We start from the raw sequence: 18,652 nt of genomic DNA on the forward strand, positions 1-18,652 counted from the left end.
GGCTCTAGCGTCCCCATGATTTTTATTGCATTTGTTTGCACGATTTAGCCAATCTCCCCAAAAGAACTCTTTTGGGAGCAAATCACGTATTTTCAGACAGTGACATCTCATTTATTACGTAGTTATGATAATTAATATTTACCGAGTATTTACTGTATGCCTTGCTTTGGCTAGGCATTTTATATCCATTATTTCTGTTAATCCTCATATCAGGCATGCAAAGTAGATATTATCACAGCCATTTTACTGAAGAGAATCCGAGGCTCAATGAAGTGAAGGGAATTACCTACCTAAGCTCCTGACACCTAGTTCATGTTTCTCCAAAGTCTGTGATCCTTAACCATTTGGTTTTCATGGCAATCCTCACGTACTAAGCAAGTCAAAGTCCCCATTTTGCACTAGAGGAAACCGAGGCTCAGCTACTTGCTCGCAGTCATTCTGATGAATCCAAGGCCCCACTCTTGCCCCTGTGGTTTGCCTCCCACACAAAGGGTTACCATAGGGGAAATTTTCAAGGGGAAAAAGCAGGGGAGGCTGCCCCAGAAGAACTGTAAGGAAATTTAGTGCTTGGATTCTGTATTCCAGAGGCCCATACAGTGGCCCTCTCATGTATGATCACACATCTTGTGTATGACTATAGAGCGGAGACTGGATTTCCTTTCTATTCTTACTCTTAACCACATTTCCCCTCACACAGTCTTAGACCCTGTGACCCTGGATCAGTCCTTCTTCCCAAATTATGAGCTCTGCCCATCCCTGCTTCTGTGCCTTTGCTTGCTGTTCTTTTTTTTTTTTTTTTAAAGATGTATTTATTTTTATGTTAGAGAGAGAACACATGAACAGGGGGTGGGGTAGAAGGAGAGAGAGAATCTCAAGCAGACTCTGAGCCCATCACAGGGCCTGACATGGGCACAGCTTGATCCCAACACCCAGAGATCATGACCTGAGCCGAAACCAGAGTCAGATGCTTATCCCACTGAGCCTCCCAGGTACCCCTGCTTGCAGTTCTTTCTAGACTGTGTTCCTCATATCACTTACCTTAATGACATCCTTTCTTCAATGCCAAGTTCAGATATCTTCCCAGAAACCTCGAGCTCTTGCCTGGATGAATTTAATGTGTTTTTCCATGTGGTGCCTCCTTAATGCTCTGCGGGAACTGCTGCTTCTCACACGATTTGGAATTATTCAAGTAAGCTGTCTGATTATGCATCAACATTGACAAATTCACCTGTGTGTTGAAAAGAGAGAGGCAAGGAGGAAGTATTTTCAGTGCCTCTCATCTGATCATATAGGAAGAGGAGCAGATGAGACCTCAGACCTTCCATGCTTCCAATCAAGTTTTGTTCCAATATCTTCTGTAGTAAGTGGACTAGGATTCTAACATATTTATTTATTTTAAATATTTTATTTATTTATTTGAGAGAGACAGAGAGCACACACAGAGGGAGAGGGAGAGAGAGAAGCAGACTCCCTACTGAGTAGGTAGCCCAACACAAGGCTCCATCCTAGGACGCTGGGATCATGACCCACGCTGAAGGCAGACACTTAACCGACTGAACCACCCAGGCATCCCTGATTCTAAAATATTTGAAAATGGTCATTTTCCATACAACAGGACTTATAAATGCAACCCAAATAGTCATCTGAGCTTCCACCCTAGAATCTGGCCACTGTCTAAAGTGTGACTCTTTACGTTTGTGTTTATGTCATTTCGCTCCTTGAGTTAGCCTGTATTATACTGCATTTGATTTATTTTCAGCAGTCCGAGGTCTCCACAACTAGCCCAACTCCCCAGAACTGCTGGAGCTGCTCGCAGGGCCCTTTGCCAACCACACAGCAATTGCTTTGTCTGAGGAGCCAAAGCCAATTTGTTTCCTTTCCTCCAAAGGGTTGTCTCCTGCCACTGACATCTTATTTTCTATGCGATGGTCTTTGGTTTGCAGCACACTTCTTTTTAAAAAACTGAACATGATGTTATTGTAACAGCTGAATTTTTCCCAGGACACTAAACTGGAAATATTTTGGAAACTCATGGTAGTAAGTTAGGAATGTATGAGGAAGTCTACTCCCAAGCCCAGGAAAATCCATTGCTGGAGCTACTATAAAGCACACAGAGAAGACAAGGACACCAGCTCCTCATGGCAAGGAGTTTTAGGTCATAAATTAAGAATGTCCGGAAAGCACATCCAAGAGGACTGGGCTATACTACTTACTCTGGTGCTCCACTTTCCAGAAATTTCTCTCTCCTGATGAATGGAGTTTGTATGTATGCTGAATCCCTGAAACTGCTCCAGTTTCTGAATCTGGGTGACAAGACAAGAGCAGTGTTGCTCACAGAGAGCAAGCCCGCTCGGTGGTAACTGTGGCGATGTTTCAACTTCAAATACTTGGAAACTGAAGTGATGAGAGTCAAGTGGAGATGTCTGGTGGAAAACTAAAATGTGGGATTGACCTTAAATTCTGGAGGGTGAGAGAGCTGATCCAGAATGAGAGGAAGCAGGAAGCTTCTCCTCTCCCTGGTCCCCATCATCACACCTTCTCCCCGAGTATGTGTGTATGATTTCTGAGGAGAGCAGACACCTGCCAGAGAGTCAATAATTTCCGTGTGTGTGTGTGTTAGGGAGAGAGAGAGAGAGAGAGAGAGAGAGCAGCCCTTTGGCACTGAGTCAAAAAGGAGGAGCAGCAAGAGCCCTGGGAAAGAGGCAGCAGGGGCACCGGGAGGAAAATGGTCAAAGTTCTGATTGGTAAAATGACCAATGCCTGAATCCACAAGAATTCCGGAATGTGGTCTGGGAGACAATGCCACATGTAACTGGAGAAGGTCTACCATACACAGGTATCGGGCCATTGCCAGGGTCAGGAACCTAGCCTTAAGGCGCTGTACAGAGAAAGGTCTTTTGGGATGCAGCGCCTTTGGGAGAAGTTCCATGCACTAGTAACTTCTGCCTGTAGTTTCATCAGAAGTCCGCCAGGGGGTGCTGCTCACCAACATGTCCTGTCATTGAACGTTGATGGACAATTCACCAGCTCCAGTGTCTTTCGCTCGGATTTGGCTGTCGGTGTCGTTACTGCTCTCTGTGGTCTCAGAAGACGTTCCTCCTTAAGCTGTCCAGCAGCTCTGCAAAGCGGGACTGGGGCTGCAAGACCATCCTCTGGGGACAGACCGGAACAGGCTGTCTTCCCCTCTAAGCGATTCACTTCGTACACGTGATGACACAAATAGTAAAGGAGGCTATTCTATGCAGCAGACTGTCCCTGTTAGGAGCCCAGGCGTCTTCCGGCCCCTGGGGAGAACTTAAGAGGCAGCTTGGGCCCGCAGGACTGGGTGTATTGGGGAGAGAGACTGGAGAAGTCCAGTCATCTGGTGGACGTCAGAAGGAAAGGAAGGCAGATGTGGTACTACAGGAATGAAAAGCAGCCTGAGGGTAAGGGAGTTTTCCTTTGCTGCTGCTGATAGTTAACCCCAGTAAACCAAGTGAAATGTCAAAATAGATGTAGAGAGATTGAATCTTAAAATCTTTGGTTTCCCCCAGGCAAAAGAGCTGTACAATATTAACGAAGGGAAGAGAGACTTCTGTTTATAAAGTACATTTTCTTAGTTCTGCAAGGAAGTTGACAAGATAGTAATGCCTCTCACATTTAATGGAACTCCTAATTTGCCTGCTCTGGAGATTGGTAACCATTTACAAAAATTTAGAATAAAGGTCTCAAGAACTGCTGGGAAGGGGCGCTTGGTGGCTCAGTCGGTTAAGTGTCTCATCTGCCTTTAACTCAGGTGATGATCCCAGGATCCTGGTGTCTGGCTCCCTGCTCTGCTGCTCTGCTGGGAGCCTGCTTCTCCCTCTCCCTCTGCCCCTCCGCCTGGCTCATTTTCTCACTCTCTCTCTCACAAATAAATAGTGTTAAAAGAAGTGTAAGGGCCTATTTAGCCAGAGCAGCTCCATCCAGTTAAACAGTGATTTTGTTGTTTATGCAGTAAAACTTAAACTGACCCTGCCCGCCCCAAACTCAGAGAACTTACTTAAAAACAAGTCTCGGAAACCAGTCCTAGGTAACAAAGCCCAAATACAAGGATGGGTCAGGCCAGGTGGAGGTATCCAATCAGTGGGGGCGCACACTGTCTCCCTGGCTACCAAGGAGTATGGGCCCCGCCCTTGGGGCACCTTTTGGGTGCCAATTCTGACCAAGGTAATAGGCTAGTTCAAATAGCTACTATAGGGGCACCTGGGTGGCTCAGTGGGTTAAAGCCTCTGCCTTCAGCTCAGGTCATGATCCCAGGGTCCTGGGATCGAGCCCCGCATCGAGCCCCGCTTCAGGCTCTCTGCTCAGCAGGGAGCCTGCTTCCCCCCCCAACTCCCCGCCTGCCTCTCTACCTGCTTGTGATCTCTGTCTGTCAAGTAAATAAATAAAACCTTTAAAACAAAACAAGACAAACAAATAGCTACTATAGGGTAAATTGTAATTCAGTTGATTCAACTGGTCACTTATATGTGACCTAGCATGACTGCGCAGCTTTCTCTGTGTGTTACAATCTCACTGGCCACCTGTACGTGGGCCAGGCCCAACCACGTGGCCTTTGCCCTTAAAAGCTAGTCTGTAAGGCAGAGAGTTATCTGCATAGATGGCAGAAGTTTTTTGCTATAACTTCCAAAATGTAGACTCTTAAAAGAATCCATTAACTTGGGGTAAGGGGAGTAGGGAGACGATGCTTGGGTTATTGACATTGGGGAAGATATGTGCTATGGTGGGTGCTGTGAAATGTGTAAGCCTGTACACAGACCTGTACCCCTGGGGCTAATAATACATTATATGTTAATAACAAATTAAAAATAAAAAAAAGAATCCATTAACTTCTAGGAAACTTTTGGAAATACATAATCTGCAAACAACTATAAGCAATTTGTATATGCAAATGATGCATATACAATTTGTATATGCAAATGATGCCACAAAGCCCTCCAAAGTCATGGCTTATGGAACCATAACCTTACAGGTAGAAAAGACTGCCCCTTCCAGGCAGGTCCAAAACACTAACAAGTTTCAGGGAGCTGGAGAACAGACTTGGAAATTGATGACCAAACCGAATAAGGTGAATTAAATGGTGTTGGGTTTCTGGCCTCAGAGCAAACACCCTGAAAAGTCAGTACTTCACAGTACTTCTGGTACTGTGGAAAGAATGGAAACTTATCCCCAAGGCTTTATACAATTTATAGTGAAAAGTTAACTTTCTGCTTCTATTCTTATGACTGTAATCTTGCTTACCAGTCAGCAAGGTCTTTGTGCATTTGCAAATGCCTCTTGTTGGACCTCTGAACTAAAGCATGACACACAGAATAGTACTAACATGATTCAGGCTCATAAACTGCATGAAACTGTTACCACCAGATTGAATCACCGTACAATATTCATCTGGAAATTCTTCCCAAATATAGGAAGCTGATCGAAAGGAATACTATTAATGTAGGTACGAATATTTCTGGTAACAATGGTTGTGTATGTTTTGTATGTTTACTTGCCTCCATTTTTAAAATGTAAAAAGCGATCAACTAGGCAAGAAATTTAATACATAAACAGACAGCCTTATTTTTTTGACCAAGACAGATTTAAAAACAATCTGAGCAAAAAGGAGAGGCTTCAAAAGAAAATTTGTCACACACTTAATCAAGGACAGAAATTTTTTCCTTTTTTTTTTTTTTTTAAGATTTTATGTATTTTTCCTTTTTTTTTTTTTTTTTTTTAAGATTTTATGTATTTACTTGACAGAGAAAGAGACAGTGAGAGAGGGAATATAAGCAGGCGGAATGAGAGAGGGAGAAGCAGGCTTCCCACTGAGCAGGGATCCCGATGCGAGACTCAATGCCAGAACCCTGGGAACATGACCCCAGAGGAAGGCAGACACCTAACGACTGAGCCACCCAACAACTGAGCCACCCAGGTGCCCCAGAACTTTTTCCTTTTATGATGATTTAATTTACAACTTCCTTCTGGAAAGAAATTATGATTCCTGGTCAAAATGCTTAGAAAATTTCTGCTAAATTTAAGACAAGTACGACTTGTTCTAGAAAATTAGTCACCCACCCATCTACCTGACACTGGTGAAGAGTCTTAGTGACCTTTTAACCAAACTTTCTTCTTCTTTTTTAAAAATATTTTTTAAAAAGATTTTATTTATTTATTTGACAGAGAGAGATCACAAGCAGACAGAGAGGCAGGCTGAGAGAGAGGGGGAAGCAGGCTCCCCACTGAGCAGAGAGTCTGATGCGGGGCTCAATCCCAGGACCACGTAATCATGACCTGAGTCAAGGCAGAGGCTTAACCCACTGAGCCACCCAGGCACCTCTTTTCTTCTTCTTTTAAAAATCTAGTTTAAGGGCGCCTGGGTGGCTCAGTGGGTTAAGCCGCTGCCTTCGGCTCAGGTCATGATCTCAGGGTCCTGGGATCGAGTCCCGCATCAGGCTCTCTGCTCAGCAGGGAGCCTGCTTCCCTCTCTCTCTCTCTCTACCTGCCTCTCCATCTACTTGTGATTTCTATCTGTCAAATAAATAAATAAAACCTTTAAAAAAAAAAATCTAGTCTAACATGATTATCTAACCACTCACCAAAAATGAACCTCTAAATTAGGACCACTCAAGGTGTTTTCCCTTATAGCAAGATTGCAATAAAACCATAAATGATCCTAACTAAATTGTCAGCAGTGTTTTCTTTAATGCTGGGGTCAGCTGTATGCTCCGGAGTTCCCCTCAAGGAACGATCACTTGCTCCTGACATGTGGTAACAACAGAATTCAGACAGATTAATATGTAATGCTTCCTTACCAGGTGGTTAGGCACACCTCACATTTAGCTATTCGTCTTCCAAGGAAGCTACTCAGAGTGCTGTGTATGGGCATGATTAAACCTCACGTGTCTCCCATAATTAAAATGAGAGGCTGAGAGACTCTGACTGGATTCTACTCTTGGACTTTGATTTAGTCAGGAACTGAAGAAGATAATTGGTTATACTGTAACCGAGACCAAAGGGTCAAAGACACAGAAGTGAGGATTATAAAGAAGGGTCAACGACACAGAAAGTCTCATGCTGTAGCTAAGTTGAAAGTGGCAACAGTAGAATGTTCTTTCTTGGAGAAAGTACGTACTTCGTTCCATTGCTACACACCAGTCTCTGCCCAAACTTCTAATCCTTTGCAAAGTTCCTAAAATGCTTCCAGCAAGATTTGGGTCTGTTGAAAAAGGATTTTCTCCCTGAGATCATTGTATTTCAGCATAAAGATGGTTTCCCTTTGGATACCCATCTCTCTTTTCAACCATCCTCTTACAGATGGAGGCATCAAGTCAGGGCTAAGCACCAATAATTTTGGACTTAATTGCCCTACCTCTTCCCAAAATGCCCCCACTCTTTCTACTCTATGTTTCCTTCCTCTGGGTTTAGTATAAAAATTGGTCCCTAGAAGAAGTATGTGGTTCCTTTGGTACCATAATTTAACGCCTCCCCAGTTCTTGGAAATTTAGATTTTTTTTTAAACCATCTTAAACAATGTTGCAGTAAACATCTTCACCCATCTGTCTCTGCTCCCCTGTGTTATCATTTCCTTACATCACCATCTTTAGATTTCCTTTTGTTTTCTATGACGTTTTCTGTATTGAGGAGAGCATGTGCTGCTACTGGGAACTTGCCAGAATTATTATTCAAACTGAATTATTAAATTGCCTTCTGAGTGTGAGTGATGTTTGTGGAAATGAAGGTAAGAATAGACGCTAGCTGAGGGCTTGTCCACCCTACTGGCGTCAGCTGATGATGGTTGGCCCACCCCAAGGAGCAGAACAGCCTGAGGTGGAAGTCCAGAGAGTCTCCAGAAGCCTCCCAGCAGGCATTGCTTCTTCAGTGTGGGAGGCAGGAGGCTGAGAAGCAGGAAGATGCTTATCTTTAGACCCTGGAGCTCAGGGCCAGACCCTACCTGTCACCTTAATCCTGGCCTGAGATTAAAGTGCCTTGAGCGGAGGGGTCAAGACCCTGGACAGCCCAGTGTATATTTCCCTACCTTCATCATCCATTGTTCTTAGGAAAAGAGATCTCCTTCCTGTCCAGGTTTTTAACTTTTTTTTTTTTTTTTTTAAACAGAAGAACTAACTGGTTGAACCACCCAGGGGGAAAATCTCCTAACCTTAAAGAGCCTCGGTTTTGTCAACACATAATTGGCCTCTCCTGATAATAATTTCTTTTATTTCTTTTTTCTTTTTTTAATTTTTTATGTATTTATTTGACAGACAGATATCACAAGTAGGCAGAGAGGCAGGCAGAGAGAGAGGAGTAAGCAGGCTCCCCGCTGAGCAGAGAGCCCGATGTGAGGCTCGATCCCAGGACCCTGGGACCATGACCTGAGCCGAAGGCCGAGGCTTTAACCCACTGAGCCACCCAGGTGCCCCCTGATAATAATTTCTAAAGTAACTTTCCTTTTTACTTCTCTTTGAAGCTTATATATAGTTAGATAAGAAAAAGAGGTCCAAGTGACTAGCTCAAGGGCACATGGCTGATTGTAGCAAGGATGAATAGACTAGAACTTAGTTCTTCTGATGCTAAGGTGTTCCCTTATTCAGCAGTTATTGGACACAAATAATGCATGTATCAGTTACAGTGCTGGCTAAGTTTTTATAACAGAGAGATCCCAGACATTGTGCCTCGAATCATACCAAAGTTTACTTCTCTCACTTGTAACACTCCAGATGTAGACAGCTGGTCCAGGGAAGGTAGGCTGCTCTGTTCCATGAGGTCATTCAGGGACCTGGACTCCTTTTTCTTATTGCTGGGGTCACAAACTTTCTCAGTGAAGAGGCAAATAGTAAAAATTTAGGCTTTGCAGGCCATACAATCATTGTCCCAACTGTTTGATTCTGCTAATGTAGTGTGAAAGCAGCCAGATGTCATGTAAGAAAATGGCATGGCTGAGTTCCAATAAAACTTTACTTACAATAGTAGACTGGAGGTCAGATTTGGCTCATGGGTTGTAATGTAATGACTTCTGTCCTTGGATGTCCTTTTCACCATCATATCTGTGTTACAGACAGAGGAAAGAAGTGGATGGGTTGAAATTTTTCTTGTAAAAACAAGACCCAAGGGTACCTAAGTGACTCAGTCAGTTAAACGCCTACCTTCAGCTCAGGTCATGATCCCAGGGTCCTGGGATCAAGTCCCACGCTGGGCTGACTGTTCAGCTGGGGAGTCTGCCTCTCCTCTCCCTTGCTTGTGTGCTCTCTCTCTCTCTCTCTCAATAAATAAAATCTTAAAAAATAATAAAAATAAAAACAAGATCCATAGATAAAAAATATTGTGACACAGTCACACAATGGAATACTGTGTAATTCACAGTCACACGGGTGATACCCCAAATTCAATGTTGAACAAAAGAAGCCAGACACAAAAGACTGCCTATTGATTGATTCCATTCACATAAAGTATAAAAATAAGCCAAACCAATCTATGGTATTAAAAGTCAGGCTAGCGTTTGCCTCTGTGGGGGTTAGTGCCGCGAAGCGGACACAAGAAGATTTCTGAGTTCTAGCGATGTTCTATTTCTCGATCTGGATGGTGTGGGTTTCACACATGGGTGTGTTCATGTGAAAATTCTCTAAGCCATAGCATAATATTCAAGTACTTTTCTGTATGTATGTTATACTTCAGTAAAAGATTTACATAAATTACAAAAAAAAAAGTGATTCAGAAGTCTCATACTATTTCTTCTCTCTTTATCTGGGCTGGGCAAGTTCTTCTTAAAGGGGACACAGTGCCATTTAAGGGCCCCATGGCATTCTCCTCAAAGGCAGACAGGGAGGATCAGGGAGGATTGGGGTCAAGGAGTCACTTTAGGAACCCACACTGGAGTGGCTATCCTGTTCACAGCCATGGTTACCCCATGGGCATGAGATTTGAGCCATCCGTGGTACCTCACTTTCTGGCCATAATAACTGACCCAAAACATGGGTACATGATCCAGGCCAGGACAAACAGAGTCCTTTCCCAGGAATTGCCAAACTGAATCAGAGGAAAGGGACTCCTTTCCTTGCAGCTGTAAAGATGTGAGCCTAGATTTCCTACAGCCTGGTCTGTTCCTAGAGATGGCTAGCCTGTGGGAATGAGCCTGATACCCAGCGAGAAGCAGGGAGAGAGCAGGAGAGAGAAAGAGCTAAGGTTCTTTGGGCACTTGGTTCCAGCTATCCCAAAGGTCAGCTCCACCCTGCTCTTCCTAGTTATATAAGCCAATAAATTCCTTTGAATTCCTTTCGTATTTAAGAGAATTAGTGTTGAGTTCCTCTCATAAAAATGATCAGCTGCTTTTCTCCTCCAAACTCACTCTGGATCAGACCACTTCTGATTATCTCCACAGCCACAATCCTGACCCAAATTTCTACTATCTCTTGCCTGGATGGATGCCAAGTCTCCCAGCTTCTCTCTTGCTCTTTTACAATCCATTCTCCACACCAGCAAGCCAAGTGATCTTAAATAAATGTCATTCAGACCACGTCACTTCCTGCCTGGTGATTTCTCGTTACATCCCAAATCATCCTGTTTTATAATGCCCTGCACGATCTGCTTCCGTCCATCCTCCAACTTTATCTCCTGTCACTTCCCCTCACTTTTTTTTTTTTTAAAGATTTTATTCATTTGTCAGAGACAGAGAGAGTGTGCATACACAAGCAGGCGGAGTGGGAAAGGGAAAAGCAGGCTCCTCACTGAGGAAGGAGCCTGATGCGGGACTCAATCCCAGGACCATGGGATCCTGACCTGAGCTGAAGGCAGACATTAACCAACTGAGCCACGCAGATGCCCCGCAAGTAATACTTATTGAGTGAATGAATTTCAAAACGGTGAGGGGCTGGAGTTCCATGCAGGACCTAGTTTCCTTGTGAGGTCTCCTTTCCTCTGCACTATCCTCTGCACTATGCTGTAATCCACACTGTTAATTAGTATTAACTCAAAGAGGAACTTGGACCTCTCACTTGATCTCACTCAACCTGTTGGCTTATTTGTGAAATGGGAACTCTTTGCTGACCCAGCTCCAAAGGTTGCCGGAAATGTAAGGAGCCAGGAGGCAGAAAAGCCCAATAACAGTCAGAATCAAATGAGTCTGGCCTTACTCTGCTTCCCCACCAAGTCATCCCCACCCCAACATGATCCTATTCAACCTAGCCTAGCCCTTGAAAGGTCTTATTTTATAGCTCCTTATAGAGAATTTACACAGGCCATGACCTTCACTGTGAGAAAGCACAGGCTATAAAAGGCAAGGCTTGGCTCCCTGGACTGTGGTTAAATATTGATAAGAACAGGAAATAGAGACCTGGGGAGGGCATACTACATACCCCCAGCCACAACAGAACCCCCAGACCAAGGGTCCTCCTCAGCCCATTCCCTGGACTGGAAAGAGAGAGTGTGTGTGAGCGCACGCGCGCGCGTGTGTGTGTGTGTGCATGTATATATATATATATATTTTTTTTAACTCAAGGTCAACATATAAGAAGGAAAGCATGGAGCTCCTGGTTCTTCCGGATCACAAAAAAAGGAAAGCACAGAGCTCCTGGTTCCTTCAGATCCTGAAGTCAGGTGGAGCCCATTTGCCACCCGTGGCTGCTCACTCAAAAGGTCATTCACCCTGGAGTGACGGAGGAGGCTCCAGGCCTGGGCGTGTGCTAAGGGCAGAGCTCTCAGAGGGGCCCCGTAGCCATGGGCTCTGCAGCCCTGCCCCTGTAGGTGACAGCTCTGTGGAGCGCTCAGGTGCAGAGACCAGCTGGTGCTCCTGTGAGAGAAGGACCTAGAAACCAGTGCTTGCTCCCAGCAGCAGATCAAGGCGGGACCCAGAAGCGGGATCCAGGGTGAGTGTCTTCCACCTCCCATGGGGATGGGTGACCCAGGGTCTTTGACAGGAATGACAGTCCAGCAGTAGATGGTTAAGGCTTGTGTAAAACACAGGAATCTCCCAGAGGGGCCAAAGGAGACATGCATTGTGATATCCTGGGTAAGACCCTGGAATAGGAAAAGGACATGAATGGAAAAATGAAAGCCAAATAAATCTTGAAGTTGGGTTAATAATTTTTTAGAAGCAGGTATATTAACATGATGCTCACTCTAGAAGGAACCTGGATAAGGGCTCTGAAGGAAATGTGTCCTCTCTTCCTGTGGCATCTAACACAACCAGGGAGGGCTGACTCTCAGTTCGAAACTTGGAATCAAGTCATTTTTGGTTTTTTGTTGGTATGTGTTTATTATAACAATATTATACAGTTTAAAATAATTTTTTTTTACCACCAATAAACAAGGATTTATTTGGAAATTTCCAAATCTGCCAGAAGGGGCTCTTGCCAAGGCCTGGGGTCCACCCTCCTACCGAGCTCCAAAGGGCAACAATGGTAACTCCCCGCCTCCCCTCTCACGCCTCTCTGCCCTCCATCGAGCACACATGCCCGTATCTCTGGCCATGCCAGAGAACTGGAGTCCGCTCCGAGGAGGCTTTACCCCCATGGGCTCAAGAGCTGGGGAGGCAGCCCTCTGGCATCGAGGAGCTGATGGTGGCCAGAGCCACTTTGCACTGATTGAAGAAAGAACATATGGAAGGAGGCACCGAACAGGGTGAAAATTCCAACTTGCCCCTGTACCAAAAGAGTGGCTCCTGCATAGAAAAACCTGTTTCCCACAGAGTGCAGACACCCAAAGGAAAGGAAAAAACCAGCAGCAAGGCTGGGCTGTAGGCGTGGCAAAGAACTTTGGTTTAGGAAGTCTAGGAAGTCTAGGAAGAGCGTGAGCTGTGCTCCTCTTCCAGAGTGCCCCAGAGCCAGCTGAGACACAGTCCCCAGTGGGGTCTGCAAACAAAAGAGCCAGCAGGCCGGGGTCTGAAATGTTTCCATGACAATGTCAAAATACAGCCTCAGCAGAACTTCTTGGGCCTGCCTGCCTGCAGGGGAGCAGGGGAGGCCTCTCTGGTGAACCTACTTAAAGCCAAAGGATAAAGTATAAAGCTTTGGGGACCAAGCAACAAGGAATCCTATTGCTGTGTTTATGAAACTATAGCTGGGGAGCAGAGGGTGACAGGAAACATCCCTCACCCCATCCTATGCCTATGTGTCCGTGACCCCACATTTCCCTGTGGACATCAGCCCACACGCAAATTTGTACCCTTCTCTGATTAGTTTTAATTCCACTGTCTTGCTCACTGTATCTTTACAGGAAGTTTGAAGATGGGTAGCATCAATCCTCCGACTCTGCTCCCCTCCTTCAATGTTCTGTGTGTGTGTGTGTGTGTGTGTGTAACACATACACATACATACACATGTACATACATACATACCTTCTCAGGAGCAGAATTGCTGTGTTATGGGGTGTGTATACTTACTTTGGCTGATTTGCTCTCAGGATGGCTGCCTGTCTACACTCCCTCTGTTAGTGCCTGAGGCTATAGCCCAGAGCCCCACCAACGTGCAGAATTATCTACCTTCCAAACCAAGTCCAAAGATGCCAAGTCCTATTTCATTTTTCTTTTCTTTTTTTAAAAAATTTTATTTATTTGACAGAGATCACATGTAGGCAGAGGCAGGCAGAGAGAGAGGAAGGGAAGCAGGCTCCCTGCTGAGCAGAGAGCCTGATGCCGGGCTCGGTCTCGAGCCCGGGACCCTGGGATCATGACTTGAGCTGAAGGCAGAGCCTTTAACCCACTGAGCCACCCAGGTGCCCCTCATTTTTCTTTTGATTTTATTCTTCTGATTATCAGAGATTGATAATTTCTTCATATGCTTACTAGCCTTTTGGGTTTCCTATTGTGTAAATTGCCCTTTATATCCTTTGTCTTTTATTAGGGTTCCTGTCTTTTCCTTGTTAACTTGCAAGAATTCTTTGTATACTCTAGATAACAGTCTTTTCTTGATTTTGAGCATTGTTAAGTATCTTACCCCTATTGGAAATGTGTAGGGATAGTATTGATAGTATTATTCATTGAACAGATAATCTTATTTTCCCTATTATTTCCTTTTTTGTACTTCACAGGACCTAGTAATCTGCCTAGACAAATTAATGGGAGGCAGAGCCAGAGGAAGGACCAGCTCCTTGGCTCTTAGCCCCAGGCTCACACCCCGTGGTCTGCTCTCCTCAAGCTGGGAGCCCGGAGCAGCTGGAGAATCAGCTGTCACAGCCTGGGCCTGGCCTGGGCACAGACCTGGGCTGTATCATACTAGCCCCATGAGCCTACTGGGCCCTTGAAATGTGGCTAGTCAGAACTGAGATATGCAATATGTGTAAAATTTACACCCAAGTTTCAAAGACTTGGTACTAAAGAGGTAAAATATCTCAACCATTTTTATTTTTATTTTTTCAAGATTTTATTTATTTACTTGAGAGAGAGGGCACACAAGTGAGAAAGCACAAGCAGGAGGAGAAACAGAGGGGGAAGCAGACTCCCTGCTGAGGAGGGAGCCTAATGTGGGGCTCAATCCCAGAACCCTGAGATCATGACTCCAGCCGAAGGCAGCTGCCCATGCAACTGAGTCACCCAGGTGCCCCTCAACCATTTTTATACTCACTACATTGACATGAGAATGCTTGGGATATGTTAGATTAAAGAAAATTCGTCGTCGAAGTTAAAAGCACCTACTTCACTCATTTGAATGTGGACAGTGGAAATTTTTAGGTTAAGTAGTAATAGTACAGGCAGTACAAGAATATGTCCAGATGTGTGGCTGTTTGGGACTGACGGAGGTTTGCAAAATACCACTGAACCTGCTTGGTAGGAATGGGAACGGGCTCAAATTAAGGAGGGGATTTATCCCAGGAGCATGAGTTCAGGTTCTTAGGTGGTTCCATGGCTCTCAGTGGCAAGTGCTGGCAGTGACCTCTGTCTGGCATCTTCCTATTCTCAGCTCCAGGTCATAGGTGTGCCTGTGTTCAAGAGAGAGACTGACAGGCCCGGCCCTGATGGGGACACGGGGGCCTGCTACTGGCTGCCACAAGAAAATCAATAGTGAGAGGTGGGACGATTTGCTAAGGAACCAGGGTGACGGAGCACATCGGGCTGCGGAAGCTGGGTGAGGGTGCTAGACAGGGAAAAGTGGAAAATGTCCCCTTTAAGGATCCCTTAGCCTGTCAGTGACTGAATCCTCAAATAAGTCTTCCTAAAGACTTGAGTGACTCCTGCGTTTTCTGCCTCTCCAGACTCCACCTGCCCTGAGCTTGGTCCAGCAACTGTGCGCCAGAGGATAGCTGGGTTTGGGCGGTCACGGAGGTCAAACTGGGATGGGCTATCTGGTCATGCTCTCTGCTTTGTTTCCAGCGATCTTCAGGGCTTTGCTCAGAGTCCGGAAATTAGGGGGCCAGGAGGGCAGCCGGGGAGTCCAGAGACCTAAGGATTTTGTTGTCAGAAACGGATCCCATCCAGGAGCAGGGGGCATGGACCACAGCGAGGGGGTCATCCAAGCCCCAGCCGGTACTACGGTGCCTCAGGAACTGCTGGAAGAAATGCTTTGGTTCTTCCGGGTAGAAGATGGTAGGTGATGTGGGATCAGGGGTGAGGCCTGGATGAACCCCCCAACCCCGACATAGCTGCTTCCTCCAGTGAGGCTGCGTATTTCCCCCTAAGGTGGGAACTGAGGCCGAGGGGTCTTAATTCCCATGGGGGTCTGGCCCAACCGCTCTCTCTTCTTCTCAGAGCGTGGTCATTCATTTTCATTATTTATCAGATCACTCACAAATATTTATTAAGTTCCTTTGGTGCGCCGGGCACTGTTCTCAGCAGTGGGGTTATTCTGCCCTCTGTGGAGCACACATTCCAGTGAGAGAGAAAATAAACAAGACAAAAGACTAAAATGCATAGCATGTGGGTGATGAGCAACACGGAGGAAAAATTAAGCACAGAAAGGGAATAGAAGGGTAGGTACCACGGTCAAGGAAGACCTCACTAAGAAGCTGACATTTGAATAAGGGCTTGCAGATGAGCCCCGCACATTATGTGGGGGAAGAGCATTCCTGGTAAGGGGAACAGCCAATGCAAGAGCCCTGGGGCTGGATCCTGCCTCATTTTGGTATGGTGTGGACACGTCTCATTATCCAAATTCAGATTAGCCACTTTCTGTATTCTCTGTTGCCAGCTGTGGGACACAGTTTCACTCCCACCCCTTCCTTGCCCACTCTCATTAGATTAGGGCTTCTGCAGAGCAGAAATTGTCCCTCCCCTTCCCCCTCCCCCACACTGGAGGTCCCACAGGGCAGGGGCTAATTTTCATTAGTCTCTAAGGCACCTGGCCCACCGCAGGGGATGACTGATGCCATGAGCTGAGTCTGAGCCCAAGCCCCAAACCCGAGTGGGCCTTAGGGGCACGCAGACTCTCCTCAAGGCTCTGTTCCGTGTGTCCTTCCCCAGCTTCTCCTTGGAATTACTCCATCTTTGCACTGGTGGGCGTGGTGGGCGTGATAAGTTTCATCCTCCTGGGAAGGAGCATCCAGGCAAAGAGGTGAGGAGCTGGTCTGGGGGTGGTCTCTGGGGGGTGGGGGGATCTGCCCTCCCAAAGGAAATCTAGGGAGCGGTCATCTAGGGGTCTTGGCTAGCCACCCTTTGGGATAGTAAAATGCAGCCTTATAGAATCTACAGTTTGATGGGGAAACTAGTTCAGAGTGATGGATGCTCAGCGTGGGACATAGTGTGTGGGAGCACAGTGGTGGGATCTGGGACCTTCAGGGCAAAGAGAGAGAGGGAGAGTGGGCTGAGGAGGCCTTCTCGACTGAGGGACAGAAGGCACCAAGCTTGAGGTGCTGGAGGAGGAGGGCCAGCCCATATGGCTGAGGAATGTGATGTGGGGAGGGAGGGCAAGAGGAGGGAAGGATCCAGAATGTATGGGTTCTATGTGTCATTGCAAGGAATTTGGGCTCTAGCTCATGTACACTGGGGAGCCAGAAACTGGCTTTGCACAGGGACATGAAAGGTCTATTTTAGAAAGGTTAGTATAGATGTAGGATATAAAAGGAACCAAAGAGGTGTAGCTTCTCAAAAGGTGATCTTGCCTTTCTTACCCTGTCAGGAAGCATTGGCCTCAGCAAGGTCAACTCAGGGACAAAGTGGCTGTCCATGGGAGCAGCAAACACTGAGCTGCTCCTCTCGTGGCCTGAGCAGGTCCTCTGGGCAGTCAGCCATTACCACAGCTGGGTCCCTCCCCTATGGCCAGGAAGCCTACGGGTATTTCGAGTAAAAGCTCCTTCAGAGGGATGACACTTGGGAGAGTTACTGGAAGAAAGGCTGGGTCTTCAATGCCAGGTTAAGGACACTGGCAATGGGGAGCCACTAAAGGTGTTTGAGCTGAGGAGTAATGTGTGCGCACCAGGATTTTAGAAACACGACTGGTGTGTGGGGCTGGTTTGGAAAAGCAAGCACCTAGAAGCAGGAAGATTGTCAGGAGCTTCCTGAAATATTTTGTCCAGCGTTGAGGTGGATAAAGGTGGGGATGGGGTAAGAAGAGCACAGAACCCAGAATCAGGAGACTTAAATCACATCCAAAGTATGTGCATCTTTGACCTATCTGAACTCCATTTCATGTGTAAGGGGAGAGGGGACAATAATAGTTAAGCTCACGGTGGCAATGAAGATTTGGTGAGATGATGCATGGGCAAGAATAAGCCATTTCTCTGCCAAAAAGAACACCAAACTGTCGTGGCTTTCTCCCTTAACAGTTCCCAGAACTGCCTATAGGATTTCCCCCTCCCCCAAGTGCTAATCCATTTGGGAGACCCGGTCCTACCCCCAACCTAGTACCGCCAGCAGAAACCAGGTTCCGCCCGGGAACCCAGGTTCAACAGTGTTTTCTCTCCTCCCAGAAATCAAAAGCTCCTGGGGAAAAACAAACCAGAAAAACAAACTCCAGAAGTCCAAGACGTGGCTGAGGCTGAAACCAGAGATGACAATAAGCTGAACACCGTAAGAGAGACTTTGCTCTCAGAAAATCACAATTCAGGCCAGGTGGAAATTGAGTTACAAGAGAGAGATGCGTCACTGGTTCTCCTTCCAGACCCACAGGAATCGGAGACCTAGTGAGATTTCAGAGCCCTGCCCCATGTCGTCAGCAGATAGATGAATGAACTGCAATCAAACAAGTATTCTGTTACCCGCTTTTTATTAAAATGCTTCTGGAAGTGGGCATTTGGAATTGCATAGTTTGTTCAAACAGCGGTGTTCCAACACAAGCGTCTTGGAGCGCGAGTGTGAAATCCATAGCCGGCCTGTGGGTCTGGAAACCTGGCTAGGACTCCTCTTGTGGTCTTGAGGAGTTCACAGCCTCCCTCTGACCTCAGCTTCTCCATCCACAGAATGGGGCTAAAGTCTGGGTTAGAGCTGTTGTTCTTAATCCAAGGCCCTAGAATTGCCAAGAGCAGGGTTCTGGGCTTAGAATCCCCTTCCCATCCTTTCCTCCTAGCAGAGCCCTCCTATTTACCTGCTTATCTCCTGAGGGTCCAGGAGAGATTTCCTTGGGGCCAGGGGCCTCAAGGTAAATAGAGTTAGAAAACTATAGATCTTCTACTAACAATGGGATCCCAAAAGAGTGTCGGGATCCTGTGTCTAAGCCACAGTGTTGTTCTATCAGCTGTGGCGGTAATCCCAAATAATGTATACAAAATACCCCTGCTGTATGAACTCCGA

At 46.2% G+C, this 18,652-nt stretch overlaps 1 protein-coding gene across 4 annotated transcripts in view; it reads left to right on the top strand.

The window, feature by feature from the left end:
• SLC51B (solute carrier family 51 subunit beta) overlaps positions 1–18,145 on the top strand; it is a 50,633-nt gene extending 32,488 nt beyond the window's left edge. Inside the window, exons 1-4 of one of the 4 annotated variants that reach the window (XM_032342873.1) lie at positions 11,525–11,861; positions 15,302–15,514; positions 16,388–16,478; positions 17,833–18,145. In XM_032342873.1, the coding sequence (XP_032198764.1) occupies positions 15,418–15,514; positions 16,388–16,478; positions 17,833–18,046 (402 nt within the window). In that variant the 5' untranslated portion in view covers positions 11,525–11,861; positions 15,302–15,417 and the 3' untranslated portion in view covers positions 18,047–18,145. Of the gene's footprint in view, positions 1–11,524; positions 11,862–12,800; positions 12,994–15,125; positions 15,515–16,387; positions 16,479–17,832 lie in introns of those variants that run through there. The other 3 variants (XM_032342874.1, XM_032342872.1, XM_032342871.1) reach the window with 3 other exon arrangements.
• Positions 18,146–18,652: the final 507 nt, after the last annotated feature.

This window comes from Mustela erminea, chromosome 5 (assembly GCF_009829155.1).
Source record: "Mustela erminea isolate mMusErm1 chromosome 5, mMusErm1.Pri, whole genome shotgun sequence".
Classification (NCBI taxonomy): domain Eukaryota; kingdom Metazoa; phylum Chordata; class Mammalia; order Carnivora; family Mustelidae; genus Mustela; species Mustela erminea.